General features: G+C 41.4%; 1 protein-coding gene across 1 annotated transcript in view; it reads right to left on the bottom strand.

Annotated features, from left to right (window-relative positions):
* Positions 1-15,619, bottom strand: part of RSBN1 (round spermatid basic protein 1) — a 32,380-nt gene that overhangs the window by 14,788 nt on the left and 1,973 nt on the right. Inside the window, exon 2 of the mRNA XM_081195200.1 lies at positions 37-707. Within this exon, the coding sequence (XP_081051326.1) occupies positions 37-707 (671 nt within the window). The remainder of the gene's footprint in view (positions 1-36; positions 708-15,619) is intronic.

The raw sequence follows: 15,619 nt of genomic DNA, 5'->3' as shown, positions 1-15,619 counted from the left end.
CCAATACTCTTGGGTCTTTAGGATGACATCTCTTACCTGAGCATGAAAGTTTGAAATAGTTGTTGTTTCAATATCCTTCTTGCCAAGGATTTCCATTTTCACTGGAGTGTTAGGAAAATTAAAAGCAAAGTAATCCAAGAAGTCTGGCAAGTAGGCAGCTGCCCCATGAACTATAGCTAGAGCATAGTATGCTGCATTTTTCTCATTTTCACTGAATGTCAAAGCAAGAAACTCTTCTGCAAATCTCTCCATCTCCACTGGAGACAAAAATGAGAGTTCATCCATGTAGGCATGAAGAACCAGAGCTCCTCCATTTGACTGACGCTCTTCATGAATAAAGTTACTAAATTTAGTGCCTGTTTTTAAGAAGCTGCTGCGAACAGAATGCTCCTGGTGTGTAGTAAATGGAGACTGCACCCCCTGGGGTATCCTATATTCCTGCACGCCCAAATTCAACTGACATAGCTGCTCATCTTTTAGGTACCTAAAAGATTCCTTATTTTCTTCCAAGTTATCACTCTCCCCTGGAGTCAAAATCTCTTTGTTGATACGGGTAAGACCAGCACACACAGTCTGCACTTCTTTATTATACATTTTCAGATGCCTCCCCCTCATATCTTCTCTGTGTTTCTTTTTCTTCTTTTTCTTTATTTTCTTTACAATAAGACTGTCAGCTCTCTGGGTCTTGCCATTTTCATCTCGGCTTTCTAGAAATAATAAGAAAATTAGAATTCTATTGTTGCACCATAAAAATAGTCAAGAACATTAGGAAGAAAAGCCCTGACCCACCTCCCGGACACTCAGTGTGAAAATCTACACAGTTTTCAGTGCTTGGATATATCAGGTTGGGAATTTGGGTCTCAGAAAGAGAACATATTATGACACCTTCAAGACTAGCAAACTTAATATGTCCTAAGTTTAAGGTACCGTGAGACTTTTTTTGCTGGAATAGACTAACCTCTGAAAAGATTTTCAGTAAGTTGGGGGGGGGGGTTACTGCATTGCTTTACCTTTGAAAATCAAGACAGTAGGTTTACAGAAAAAATGAGCTACTTTCTGCATTATTAAGTGCTCCTGTACGTGATTTATACAACACATAGCAGTTCAAGAAGGATTTGTTTACACATTTATCTGTTAGTTATACAGTAGTATGCCAAGCCTATTTGAGAATTGTGAGCAGGGCTGTTTTGATGCTGTAATTCTATAACAGGCATAGGCAAACTCGGCCCTCCAGATGTTCTGGGACTACAACTCCCACAATCCCTAGCTAACAGGACCAGTGGTCAGGGATGATGGGAATTGTTGTCCCAAAACATCTGGAGGGCCGAGTTTGCCTATGCCTGTTCTAGAATGGAAAATTCAGATAAAATAAGCTGAGCTTGAGAAGTGATGAGCAATTGCTGGTAAACTTTCAAAAGGTAAAGGTAAAGGGACCCCTGACCATTAGGTCCAGTTGTGACCGACTCTGGGGTTGCGGCACTCATCTCGCTTTATTGGCTGAGGGAGCCGGCGTACAGTTTCCGGGTCATGTGGCCAGCATGACTAAGCCACTTCTGGCAAACCAGAGCAGCACACAGAAACGGCGTTTACCTTCCCGCCAGAGTATTTATCTACTTGCCCTTTCTGACGTGCTTTCAAACTGCTAGGTTGGCAGGAGCAGGGACCGAGCAACGGGAGCTCACAAAAAGGTAGAGTGGTGCTAAAAGATTTCTAGTGCCTGGGGGTAGTGCTTCAGTACTTTATATAGCATCTCATCCCTCCTATGACCAGCAAACCCAGAACTAAGCATAATAGTAAACAATTAAGCAAGCACAATGGCTCCTGGCAGTCTCCAGGTTAGCTTATTGTTTATTGCAGTGTGGTGGACTCAATTAAAAGTACAGTGGTGCCCCGCAAGACGAAATTAATTCGTTCCGCAAGTTTTCTCGTCTAGCGAATTTTTCGTCTTGCGAATCACGAAATCCCATAGGAATGCATTGAACATCAATTAATGCGTTCCTATGGTCAAAAAAAGTCCAAACAAAGCCAAATTTGGTACAACAACAGTTTATTAACTGCTCTTTAAAGTCACACATACTGTAAAGAGCAGTTCAAAAATTGAAGGGAAAATAAATTAACTTTATAAACAAAACATGTCTTTGTTTTTAGACAAAGGAAACAAAGTCGTGAGACGTTTTCGTCTTGCGAAGCAAGCCCATAGGGAAATTCGTCTTGCGAGGCAAATCGAAAACGGAAAAACCTTTCGTCTAGCGAGTTTTTTGTCTTGCGAGGCATTCGTCTTGCAAGGTACCACTGTAATGGATTTGCCATTTAACTCACTTCACAGCCTGGGATCGGGATACCTGAAGGAGCGTCTCCACCCCATCGCTCTGCCTGGACACTGAGATCCAGCGCCGAGGGCCTTCTGGCGGTTCCCTCACTGCGAGAAGCAAAGCTTCAGGGAACCAGGCAGAGGGCCTTCTCGGTAGTGGCGCCCGCCCTGTGGAACACTCTCCCATCAGATGTCAAAGATATAAACAACTATCTGACATTTAGAAGACAGCCCTGTTTAGGGAAGTTTTTAATGTGTGACATTTTAATGTATTTTTAATCTTTGTTGGAAGCCGCCCAGGGTGGCTGGGGAAACCCAGCCAGATGGGCAGGGTACAAATAATGTATTATTATTATTATACCTTAGGAGCTACACAGAGAGAGAGATCTTCAACAAGGACCCTTCTTTGGGTGCCCCCATCATAGGCGTAGCCGGGGGGCAGGGAGGGGCAGCTGTCCCTCCCCAAATCAATAAAAATACATAGTAAACTGAAGTTCTGCCCCCCCAACAAAAGGCCTGCCCCACCAAAAAAATCATGGCCATGCCCATGGCCCCCATATCTGAGGCATGGTGGGCTACATGAGAAAGAGATTAATAAGTGGTGACATCTCAACTGTGGAAAGCTCTTCCTGCTTCACTTAGCATGTCCCTTAATACTTACATTGCCAAATTTTTATAATTTTTATAATTTTCAAAAAAATATTGTTTCTACTGCCTAGAGTTGGTTCTTAATTCTGCTAGCTACTTTTATGCTGCTCCTTGATACTGTGGTGCTTTATAATCTTGTTTTGTTAGTTTTTGTAACCAGAGCTGGACTAGATGCAGAAAATACAAGCAGTCCTTATTATCAGTACAAGGAATCAGCCTGTGCATCTTGTATATATGTACCCTGGCAGACAGGATAGGAAAAGTGCATTTGCACAATCCACTTTTACTCCTTCACATAAAACAGACCAAGGCAGCCCAGGCGTGCAGAATGTTTCTTCATGCCAGACTTGGACAGCAACAGAAGACAGAACATAAAAGGACATCGTCACTATTTCTCATGTTTGAAGTTTTTGCACTTCAAATTTCCTAGAAAGCCCACACCATTGACCATTATTAATTTATTGTTCCCTCCAAGTCCTGAAAAAAAGGAAGGAAGGATAGAGAAGCAGAATTCTGCGGAGGCATTATGCAAAACCAAAAGACATTCACTAGAAGGATTACAGAGACAAATACAAGAGGCAAATAACTCTATTTGTTATTTGACAGACTTTCTATAACACTGATTGGTACAGTTCATCCTGGAACGAATTAGTATTGTATTTGGTTTGAACACTTGAAGCTGCGTGCTTCTGAAGTTTAACTTGCCCAAGATTAAAAAAAGTTGCTGAAGCTTCCAGCAACGAACTAAAGTTACATAATTCTCTAAGTAGGCAGAAGAGTGGTCTAGAAATAAGTCAAACAGTAATAAAGGGGCTCCCCATCCCACACGTTAAGTTGCTGAAAAAGAAAAAAGATTGAGGGACGACTAGGAATGGATTGCTGTGTGGCCAGTTCTGGTCCTGAAAAGAAAACTTTGGACTAAGCATATACTCAGAAGCACCACTTTCCTTAATTTTAAATGCATGTCTGTCCCTCACAAGCCACTATTTTGCACTTGGCCTCAGCTGGTAGATCTCAAGTAGTGTGCTCTACAGAGTTCTACAGAGTAGTTCTACAGAGTCTGCTCATTTCCTGCCTTAAACTGCTAGAAAGGGATTTTATTTTATTTTGTTTTATTTTAGAAGAGTACTTTACAGACATAATCAGATTATAGGCCATCAGGTAAAATAGAAGACAACAAATAAAGAAAGCTTTTTCTGTTCAACACTACTTTGAAGAGCATTCACAAGCTCAGAAACATTTACAGGGAATATGACAGTGAGAACCTATTAACCCAATATTCAAACAGCTAGTTTTTTCGGCAGGATGTGAATGCAAGCTTTAGACATACCTCAGCACTGGTGGAACTTGTAACAAAGTAACACAGTATCTAGAAAGTTTGTGGGAGGGACAATCAGAGCCTTACGCTGCAGTCCTAAATGTATTTACTTGAAATTAAGTCTAGTTTATTACAAAGGGGCATATTGTTGAGCAGAAGTGGTTAGGAATAGACTGTTGCAGCTACATTAGGAGCTTACTGCCAAGCTAGATAAGACACCTCTTGTCATGTCTAGTTTGGACCTTAAGAGACAGGTACTTATAATCCTGTTCTTTAAATAAACATAATTTAAAAATGGAACACAATCCAGAGAATATTAGGTGAATCCAGGTGGCAATCCAACATCCATTTACTAGAAAATAAGACCTATAAAACCAATGCTACAATCCTATGTACACTAAAGTAAGCCTGAATGAATTTAATGGTCATTACTTCTGTGTAAACAGCCATCTATTCTCAATGGGATGGAATAATACTGCGAAATTTAGTTTACACACCCTCCAGTACTATACAGATATGAATGGGGGAAATCCTGTGCATTAATGGGGAAGAAAAAGCCAGTGGTGTGGCCTCACAGGCAATATGATCAAATGTGCCGCCAACAGAAACTATGAATGCATGCAAGCAATTGGCACCAATAATGAAAAGCAGTGTGACAAGCCAGATACTACAAGTTAATTCATATGCACAAAATATGGTACTACATATGCCAGTTAGAGGATATGATTACTTTGGGGAATTTTCTAGTGGCAAAAGATGGCAATCCTGCATAGATCGTAGTATGTCCGCTCTAGAAAAAAACCAACCTGGCCTGAATGGTATTCAACAACTACTGTTCAGTTGCAAACACCCGCTTTTTTGCCAAGGCACTTGAGAGAGTTGTAGCAGCGCAACTGCAGAATTCTTGGAGAAAACAGATTATCTAAACCCATTCTAATCTGGATTCAAGCCCAGGTTTGGGACTGAATCAGTTTTGGAAGTCTTCATTAATTACCGTAAATTTCGCTCTATAACACGCAGATTTTTTGTCCTAAAAAGTAAGGTGAAATGTCTGTGCGTGTTATTGAGCGAATGTGTGGTCCCTGGATCTGACTCGCCGGAGCGCAGGGGCAAAATAGGGAAAAATAAGATCGGGCGGGCGGGCGGAGGGAAGAGGGAAGTCAGAAGCTTTCCTGCATTCTGCCTCAGGGTCTTACTGCCCGCCCGCTTCTGTTGCTGCGTTTGCTCAAACTCAACAAAGAGCAGGGAATCCCCTGCCCTCCTGGCAAGCAGAGGGTTAAGGAAAGGATCGCGTCCTTCCTTCTAATCCTCCGTAGTCACACTGCGTGCAGGCTCCAGCCCACCCCTTCCTCCTCTCCGTGCTCTAGGGACTCGCAGGCAGCCGAAAAGCATGCAGGTGGGAGAGAGAGAGAGGGCTGGCTTGGGTGGTGGGGGTGGGGGAACAACTTTTGCTTTACAATGGTAGGTTTCTCATTTCTTTTCCAAAAGCAGAGAGCCCTGCCCCCAGGCCCCCTCCAAATTACAGCTTCTCCAAGCAATGTACTGCTGGAGGGAGACAGTATGCTTGTTTGGAAGAGAAACCCTGCTTCCCTGCTCGTAAGTAACAGCAGGCTGGATTGCAGAGTGAGACATGGAAATCTCTGGATTTATATGCTGTATATCAAATATCTTAATCTATACTTTCTACACGCGGCTGGTAAATCAGAATCTTTTTTTGCTTTTTGCTTTCCTTCCCTCCCCATTTAAAATGTGGTGACAAAGCACAGATCCACATGGATCCTCAGGATTTTTGCATTGGGTCACCCCAAATTCACCATCAGATCACATTACATGTCCATGGCTACAGTCTGTACCAAAAAAATCACGCACCCACTGTTGCCTGGGGCTGCAATGGTGCAAAAACGTGGTTACAAAGCATGGATCCACAGGATCTTTGCACTGGGTCACCCCAAATTCACCATCAGATAACTTAGCATGTCCATGGCTACAGCCTGCACCAAAAAAATCATGCACCCACTGTTGCCTGGGGCTGCAATGGTGCAAAAACGTGGTTACAAAGCATGGATCCACAGGATCTTTGCACTGGGTCACCCCAAATTCACCATCAGATAACTTAGCATGTCCATGGCTACAGCCTGCACCAAAAAAATCACGCACCCACTGTTGCCTAGGGTCGCAGTGGTGCAAAAACGTGGTTACAAAGCATGGATCCACATGGATCCTCAGGATTTTTGCATTGGGCTACTCCAAACTCACCGTCAGATCACATGTCTGTGGCCACAGCATGAACCACAAAAATCATACATCCACTGTTTCATTTAGAATATTTTTTTCTTGTTTTCCTCCTCTAAAAACTATGTGCGTGTTATGGTCGGGTGCGTGTTATAGAGCGAAAAATACGGTACCCTAATCAAGAGGAGACGGAAACCATGACTCTGCTGCTAGTGTTCAATCCCCCAGCAGCTTTTGACATTATTAAGAATAGCATTTATGGAAGATGGGTATCAGGGCACAGTTCCAGAAGATGCCATTAGATGAATTCTCCTCACCCCCTTGTTCTTGAGCTATGGGATGCTGCAGGGCATTGTCTCCAATGTTATTTAATGTCTTTATGAAGCTTCTGGGAGCAGTCATTAGGATTGAAGTGTCACCAGTATACTAATGATACCAAACTATTTCTCCGTAGTACCTGAACTGAGAATGGCTGAGCAGGCCTTGGATGCAATGGTGGGCTAGATGAGAACTAAGTCCAAATCCTGGCAAGATGGAGGCTCTATGGGAGAGTGGTTCCTGAGCCCCAGGAGCGGGTAAGTTCCTGTTCTGGATTGGGTCATGTTTCCCTGAAGGAGCAAGGGCATGCTTTGGGGGTGTTCCTAGTTCTAGCTCTGTCACTAGTGCCACAACTGTCACCTGTGAGTAGAAGTACGTTTTTATCAGCTTCGGCTGGTAAGACAACTGTGGTTGTCATTAGATTGGAATAGTGTATGTAGGAATATACTTGAAGTTGGTCTAAAGCTTAACTGGGCTTAATGCGGCCCGCTGGTCTCATGGGGTAAAATCTTAAAAAAAAAGCTCAACAACTTCAATCCTAAAAAAAGCTCATGCTCACTTCATCAAATCTGGTCCTATTTCAAAAAGGTCTGGACACCCCTGAGTGCAGCTAATGTAGATCACAGTAGCAAGGTTGCTTGAGGGGGCAAACTACCACCAGCATAACATACTTTATTTACATGATTTGAAGTGGCTGCCTGATACCACACCAAGTTCAAGGTACTGGTACTAACGTAAAAGGCCCTATACTACTCAGGACCAATTTACTTTAGAAATCATCTTATCCTTTATACAATCAGTAAGTCACTGAATTCTGTGGAAGAGTTTCTCCCTCAGTTCCCAAAATATTAGACGTTTGCTCCACAGCAACTGAGAGCAGGGCTTTCATTATGGCTGCTCCTGATTTGTGGAACCTCATTCCTGTAGATATGACAGGCGCCCACTATTCCTATTTTTCAATAGGCTTTTCCAGCTGGATGAGAAAGTCTCTGCCTTGGATGTTCATTTTGTATTGTTTTTATACCTATCAATTATTTTTGTACTTTTAAAAAAACAAACTATTTTTTTCTTTTTTGTGATATGTTTGTAAATTGCCTTGATGCATGTTGAAGTCAATTCATAAATAAATAAAATTCCCAAATCCCTGTGCAGTGTGCGTGCAGATTCATTTGGAGAAGCTGCTAGACAGAAAGAGAGCAAGTAAGCAAGAGGAAGCAGCTAGGGAATATAGAGCGCCAGCACAACCAAGAAAGACACCATACACAACTACAATAGTTATTTTAGGCACCACTGATTATTTGTTGCACTGCCTTAAGTCAGAATGATTTATCATCAGTCACAACGAGTCCCTGAATACAGCAAGTACCACTCAAATAGCCTCCTGAATTCATCTCGCTGAGATCAAAGCTCAATAAGTTGCTATGACAGGTTTCAGAAATGCTGAGTAAAAAGGAAGCCATAATTATAGACTCCTAACAACTTAATGCCCCAGCAGCTAACAATGTCTTATTTTGTAACACACCTATAAATTGCTTATTCTGGATCTTTATAACAACAACAACAAAAAATCAAATCATGCTTCATAGCTGAATGAGCATTTTAAAGACCCTTCAAAAGGCTATTCTGCTTTAAGAGGAAGGACTCTTATAAGAAAAAAGGCAGCTCTGTAATGTTACTTTGTTGGTGTTACGGTTTGTAAAGTAACATGTTGCAATATAATAGACAATTATAAAGAAGAGATCCAGAAAAGTGATACCAATTAGGAAAAAAACCTCATTTGGGGGGGGGGAGTAACCTGATGGATTTTCAACAAAATTGAGCAAGCAAAATATACTGACAGTATGATACTGCACCCAAGGGATCAAATATCTAGGATTCAGACATCTGAAGATTTAAACAACTGAGCAGCAATGGATTGAGAAGTCCCCTACCCCACCAAGAGATATGAAAAATTAAGGTATTAAAAATTGAGGCAGACCATCATATTGCAGAATTTTAAGTCTTAAGCTCTCTCCTTGGAGATTTTATATTAAAGTGAAATGTACTGTACAGTGCCATCATAAGAATTAATAGCAAAAATGGCTAACAAGCGATTGTATCTAGATATTAATGTGAACTAATCATTTTAGTAAGTTTCAAGATGCCTCCTGAAATTATAGCCTTTGGGTATACAGCAAACCTCAACAATTTCAAAGCCCATCTGGTCCACACAAAAGGTATCAAAAGTAGTGGCTTATCCAGGTAGATATTTTTGTATCAGCATTGATCAGTGAAGCTGACTAGCAACTGGCAGACTCCCATGTTTTAAAGTCACAGAGATGGCTCAGGATGGAACTCAGAAGCACTGAGTGGCACTATTTCTGAAAGTATTCATGTAGCTGTCCAATTGTTGTTGGCTTCCAACTCCTGTGACCACCACCAGCAAGGCCAATGGTAATTGTTGATGGAGGTTGGAGCCCAGCAATATCCTAGGGCCCATGCAATTAAGACAAGAGATGCCGAGCTTCTGGATCTTATGCAGACTCAGAACCTGTATTCTACTTATTTGCTGCTCCCAACTACATCAGCACCAATGTATCATCAAATTAGACTGTCTCTGGCCCCTTTCACCAGCAGTAAGCCATGCCAGCTTGCTGAAGCTACACAGTGTAGGCTGAATTTTCTCACCCAGATTCTGTGCTTTGCTTCATCCCCCAGTTTCACCTTTGATGGTAAGCTTCAATAGTTATCAATAGGAAGCTTTCCACAAAACCTGACCTATTTTACCAGTGGATTCTTTTACTAGGATTTGTTAACTACCAGTTGAACATAGCAAGTCAAAATCATCCCTAGAAAAAAGGATTTTCAGAAAAAAATGTAAATAAATGCTTTTTTACTTATTTCAGACTGTGATTACCATGTGTGTGGACTTATTGGCTGCATTCATACATAGTGCCAACCTATGGTTTGTTCAACATATCATCTCATGCACAAGCCATGTCTTGTTTCTCCAGAATTCAGTTTGTTTTTTATCAGCTCTTGCCACAAGCCCCTGCAACTTAATCAAGGCTGTTGGATTCCAACGTAACACCAACATACTGTATTTTAAAAACAATTATTGGCTTATAAGGGAACTGCAAACCATAGCTTCACATGGTAGTTATTTGCAAACAAAGCTATTGTGTGGATGATTTACAAGTGTGCCCATGTTTGTAATGGTCTTGGCATTATGCTCAGTACATAAATTACCCTTACTGTCTGACTACAGGATTCCTGTGAGGACCAAGCACTAAGGCTTGGTTCACAAATAGCACTAAATTAAACTATAGCACAAACCACCAAATATGCAGGCCCTGGGAAAGGAGGCTGTAGCTGCTTTGCTCCTCTCCGCTGGTCATTCATTCTGCTGCTGCACTAAACTACATCACAGTCTGAATTGACACGTCATTCAAACCCAAGCTTGTGGTTTAACTCTCTCCAGACAGCTTTACATTTTTATGCATATAGGAAGAAAAAGTATCTGTGCACTCCCTAATGAATTTAGACTTCATTGGCTGTTATAGATGACTATTGGTTTTTATTTTATATATTGTAAAACCTGGAATGTCATGAACCATGTGCATTGGTCACCCATTATTCCACTATCTCACATGTTTGGTTGGGGAGATGGTTAATGTTGTAAAATGCAAAAACAATTTAAAAAACAAAAAAACCTAAGGCTGTATTATGTTCCTTAGGTTTAAGCAAGCATCTAACACTTTTCCAACCTATAAACACACCTATCCCCATTAAATGTATAGCCTCACTGACAGTGTTAGAAACTCAAGGTATATAAAGGTAAAGGTACCCCTGCCCGTACGGGCCAGTCTTGCCAGACTCTAGGGTTGTGCGCTCATCTCACTCTATAGGCCGAGAGCCAGCGCTGTCCGCAGACACTTCAGGGTCACGTGGCCAGCGTGACAAGCTGCATTTGGCGAGCCAGCGCAGCACACGGAACGCCGTTTACCTTCCCGCTGATAAGTGGTCTTTATTTATCTACTTGCACCCGGGGGTGCTTTCGAACTGCTAGGTTGGCAGGCGCTGGGACCGAACGACGGGAGCGCACCCCGCCGCAGGGATTCGAACCACCGACCATGCGATCGGCAAGTCCTAGGCGCTGAGGTTTTACCCACATAAGCTAGGCATCAAAAGGCACCTTAAACCTTGGCTAAAGTCAACAAAACGGAATGTCTAGGCACCATAGGGGGAGAGATTAATATTTTTTATTATTTTTATTCATTTTATTTCTATTCTGCTTTATATTTTAAAGAAAAAATCTCAAAGCAGTTTACAACACATTAAAAATCAAATAAAACAATCCAGAATAAAACAAATTCAAACTTCAAGGGAAATATTTTAGATCATTCTGTAAGTTACATTTTGTTTTCTCCATATTATTTACCTACCTAATTTATGCAGCTGCCCCATAGCAGAAGTACTCTAGGAAGCCAGTGTGGTGTAGTGGTAGGAGCATGAGACTTGGACCTGGGAGATCAGGGTTCAAATCTCTACTTGGTCATAAAGATCACTGAGTAACCTTGGGCCAGTCACAGCCTCTTAACTTAGCTGACAGGGTCATTGTAGGGATTAACTGAGGAGTGGGGTGAACCTTGTACCCCTTGGAGAAAAAGATCAGATATAAATTCAATAAATAAGCCCTTCTGCTTACCTGCTTAAGAAAGCTGGAGGGTGAAGCCAAACGGAGATGTCAGTTGCTGTGATAGGAATTTTATGGTTTTAGATATATGGCAACGTTCATAACCACACGTACATAGATCAGCACAGGAAAGCCAACCTGGAACCATGATGATTCCTAAACTGAGCAAATATTTCTCTGCAAGGTTAAACTGGAAAAGCCTCCCCATTGTCTCTTTCCTCACAAATCCTGTCTCAAGGATATGTCTGTTTGAATAAGGTGTGAGCCTGTGACCTGGCCCAGGAAATAAGTATTTTACCACTACAAAAGAATGGCCAGGCTCCCCAGGCAATCCAATCAAGTAACTTGCTAGACAGGAGATAAACTGTGACAGGAGAAAAACAACATTAAAATTTCTGATGTAGGTGGGATGTATCTGAGGGGTGGTCTTAGGTTACAATATGTGAACAAGGCTGAAGTGTTTCAGAACAGTTTTCAGCCCACACTGCACCCCTTCCTGTGCTGTCCATGGTTTGAAGCTGGCAAACAATTTGTTTGTAGTAAGCCATGTTAGCAGATAATGTTATGCCAATATTTAAAACTGAAAGTAAACTTAGCATAAATTGTCTTCCTAGTCTCGCAGGAGGGGAGGGAGAACATAAACTTGATGCTTCACTCGTGGTCACTCATTCATGTAGCACTACATTATGGTTTAGCATTACATGTAAACCAGTTCAACTTAGCCACTACTGACATTTTCAAAAAGTGTTCAAAAAGTGTTCACACACTGTTCTGACATTACTGGAAAAGTTTTTCAACCTTACTAGAAGTTACTATTTGTTTTAGGAAATCCAGACATCTAGGATTTCACTAGTCCCATAGAACATATTGTCTATTGCATTTGAAGTCACAGGATGATGGGACATTAGAATCTGCCTTACACAAAGTCAAACTATTGGTCCATTCAGGTCTCCATACTGTCTACACCGACTAGTAGCAGCTCCTCAAGGTTTCAGACAGGGAACATTCCCTCCTTGAAGAAGCCAGAGCTTGCACCTGGAACCTTTTGCATGCAAAGCATATGTTCTACCCACTGAGCTACACTCCACTAGTGTGTTGATCTTTACAAACTTCATGGTAGCTATATCATACACAGCCAAAGTTTGCCATATTTGGCAAGTATCTTATAAGTATATATTTATTCCCCATATCACAAAAAGCCAGGTGTAGGGGTGCTTGATACATTACTGCTTTACTGCCTGTAACTGACTACAAACTACTATAATCTTGGTACAGGCTTCCATGGAGACACCAATTCCACAGTGCCCAAGCTTTTCCAGTTCCAGGAAACTGTATGAAGTTGCATGAATATAGGCATCCAAGCAACCATGTAGGAAAACCTCTCCATTTAGTAAATTACTGAACTTTTACTACATGTAAGAATGTGTGGCAGGAATATGTTCAGCATTGTACTGCATTTAAAATTATACTGTCGTTTTAGTAATACAGAACTAGGCAACTATATGGCAGTGATGTAGCGTGGGGGGTGCAGGGGGGGCCAGCCGCACCGGGCGCAACATCTGGGGGTTAGGGTTAGGGGGCGCAAATCCATGGGTTAGGGGCGCAAATCCACGGGTTAGGGGGCGCAAATTACTTGCCTTGCCCCGGGTGCTGACAACCCACGCTACGCCACTGCTATATGGTAGAAACCTTATCTGGTGGCTCATTGGTCATCTGGTGACTCATACTATGTGTAAAAGTGATCTGCAATGCATCAGGTAACAGCAAATAGTTTTGATACATGCCTACTCTTCTTCCCTCTGCTCTCAAGAAGGTCCACCACCTTAGAATTCCACAAATAAATGGCACACACCCACACCCCAAACTCAGAGAGCCAGTGTGGTGTAGTGGTTAAGAGCGGTAGTCACGTAATCTGGGTAACCGGGTTCGCGTCTCCGCTCTTCCACATGCAGCTGCTGGGTGACCTTGGGCTAGTCACACTTCTTTGAAGTCTCTCAGCCCCACTCACCCCACAGAGTGTTTGTTGTGGGGGAGGAAGGGAAAGGAGAATGTTAGCCGCTTTGAGACTCCTGAAGGGGAGTGAAAGGCGGGATATCAAATCCAAACTCTTCTTCTTCTTCTTCTTCTTCTTTGAGAAAGGATTCTATACAGACTCATCTTTCATCTTGATTCTTAACATAAGTGTCCTGGTTTTTCTGTTCTCAAAAAGGTTTCCAACTATATACCGTATTTCCACCAAATTAGAGAAGACTAAACTACTAGTACTTTCATAAAACCCTGCATCAGGGAATATTCTGGTCTTTGAGGTAACAGAAGGTTGCACTAGTGAAGTTGACAGCACTTTTTCTATGTTCTTTAATTATAGCTATTGGTTTGGAAGGCTTATGTACTGCCATGAAATCACTATTATTTCTGGCACCCAGCTACTTCATCTGCTGTTCGCTCAGGAACAGCTGCTTCTTAGCCTTATCAGAAGAGAAACTATCTGCACCTCTGGTATAATCCAGTTCTTATCATTCTTACGATTGGCCACAAGCGTTTCTGAGTGGTTATATAAAAAGTAGTGTGTTATGCAGGTACACACAAGAGCCAGGACTGTTGAATGTACATGACACCCAACTTGGGCTTGCTGCCATGTATTATAGAATGAGCCATAATTATCAGTAAATGCAGAACTAGGACAAGGTAGCCCTACTACAGCTCAATTACCTTTGCATGAAAAGAGCCTGTGCTTTAAAAATCTTTAGCAAACAAAGGCGAGACTGTGTGTAGCATTCAAAGTGATGGTACAAAAATAAAAAGGTTTTATTATATAACTCTGTCATCAAGGAAGTGGAAGTGTTTTTCTTCAGCCAAAGGCCTAAGTAACACACATCAATAGAGCAAAATATTAGGCTCTTCTCTCTCTTTTTCACTGAAGAATGTCCTCTGAATAACAGTTTCAACTAAGTTCAGTAGGCATTACAATGCTTCTTTCTCATAATAAGTGCATTCTAACCACAGTGAATATGAGGGATTCTAATTTTTCACTGAAAGGTAATTCTAAACACATTAAGCAGAGTTCTAAGGAACTAATGTGATGAATTTCATCCCCCCCCCCCCGCTACTTTTGACACATAAACTAAGAGGTCTAATCGTGCACTTACACAGTTACCAAAATACTACTTGCAAGCCACAAGTGGGATTTCACTACTGATGTTATTCCACATTGGTTTGTCCTACTAAATAAATCACAGGAGAGCAATAATTAAAATACTCTCAGTCTAGTATACAGCAAGCAAAATTTGTGGATTATATCCTGTTCACTACAGGAAAAATAAATGGAAACAGCCTTACCTTACATTAGTACTGACTTTCTTTAACTGTTCACTGTACACAAGTGTTTCAAGTTTCAAAATCTTCTTCATAATATGTTCTTAACATAGCAAGAATCTTGGTCACTCAAATATTCTCCTGAAGAACAGGCCTACAATAAATTTTCTTGATACCAGCACTGATAGGCATCAAGTGAAATTGTTCTTCTGCCATCGTGATATTTAACAGACTTACTGTTCAAGTGTTCATTTATCCAAATCTTATATGCTTAAATATGGTGTTGCTTCATTAGCAAGGAAAAAGAACAAAGAAGGTTTTTGCCTCCATGTCTATAATAAATGTCACAGCATAGCTGACAACTGCCTAGGTTAAAAGTCATCACTACACTACAATACTATAGTGTCCTATAATAATAGGTCTGCTACTGTTTCATTTATCAATATGTCATTAGTGTCATAATATGGTTAGTAACTAACACACTGTATTCCAAACTAGAAATCTCAAGTTTCTGTTTGAGATTTGGTAGCTATCCTTAGACTGCAATACTAAGCACAAAAGTAAATCCTACTGAACAACTGGATCATACATCTGAGTAAACATGTATAGGAGTGTTAAACAAATTCTGCCTAAAGTGATACAGCACCATGGCTACCTTCAGTCGCTAGAATTGTACTACTAGCATTAGGCCCCACTATTCTATTAGATACGCAGGGATTTTTCAGAGATACTCACAAACGTATCACAAGCAGATCACATGTACTGAAGAGATCAAAAGTTTCTACTAAAGCAATTCCAAAACTAG

Source organism: Podarcis bocagei (genome assembly GCF_964188305.1).
Source record: "Podarcis bocagei genome assembly, chromosome: 5".
Taxonomy (NCBI): domain Eukaryota; kingdom Metazoa; phylum Chordata; class Lepidosauria; order Squamata; family Lacertidae; genus Podarcis; species Podarcis bocagei.
The sequence above is the reverse complement of the archived record's forward strand: the minus strand, read 5'-3'. Positions and strand labels throughout refer to the sequence as shown.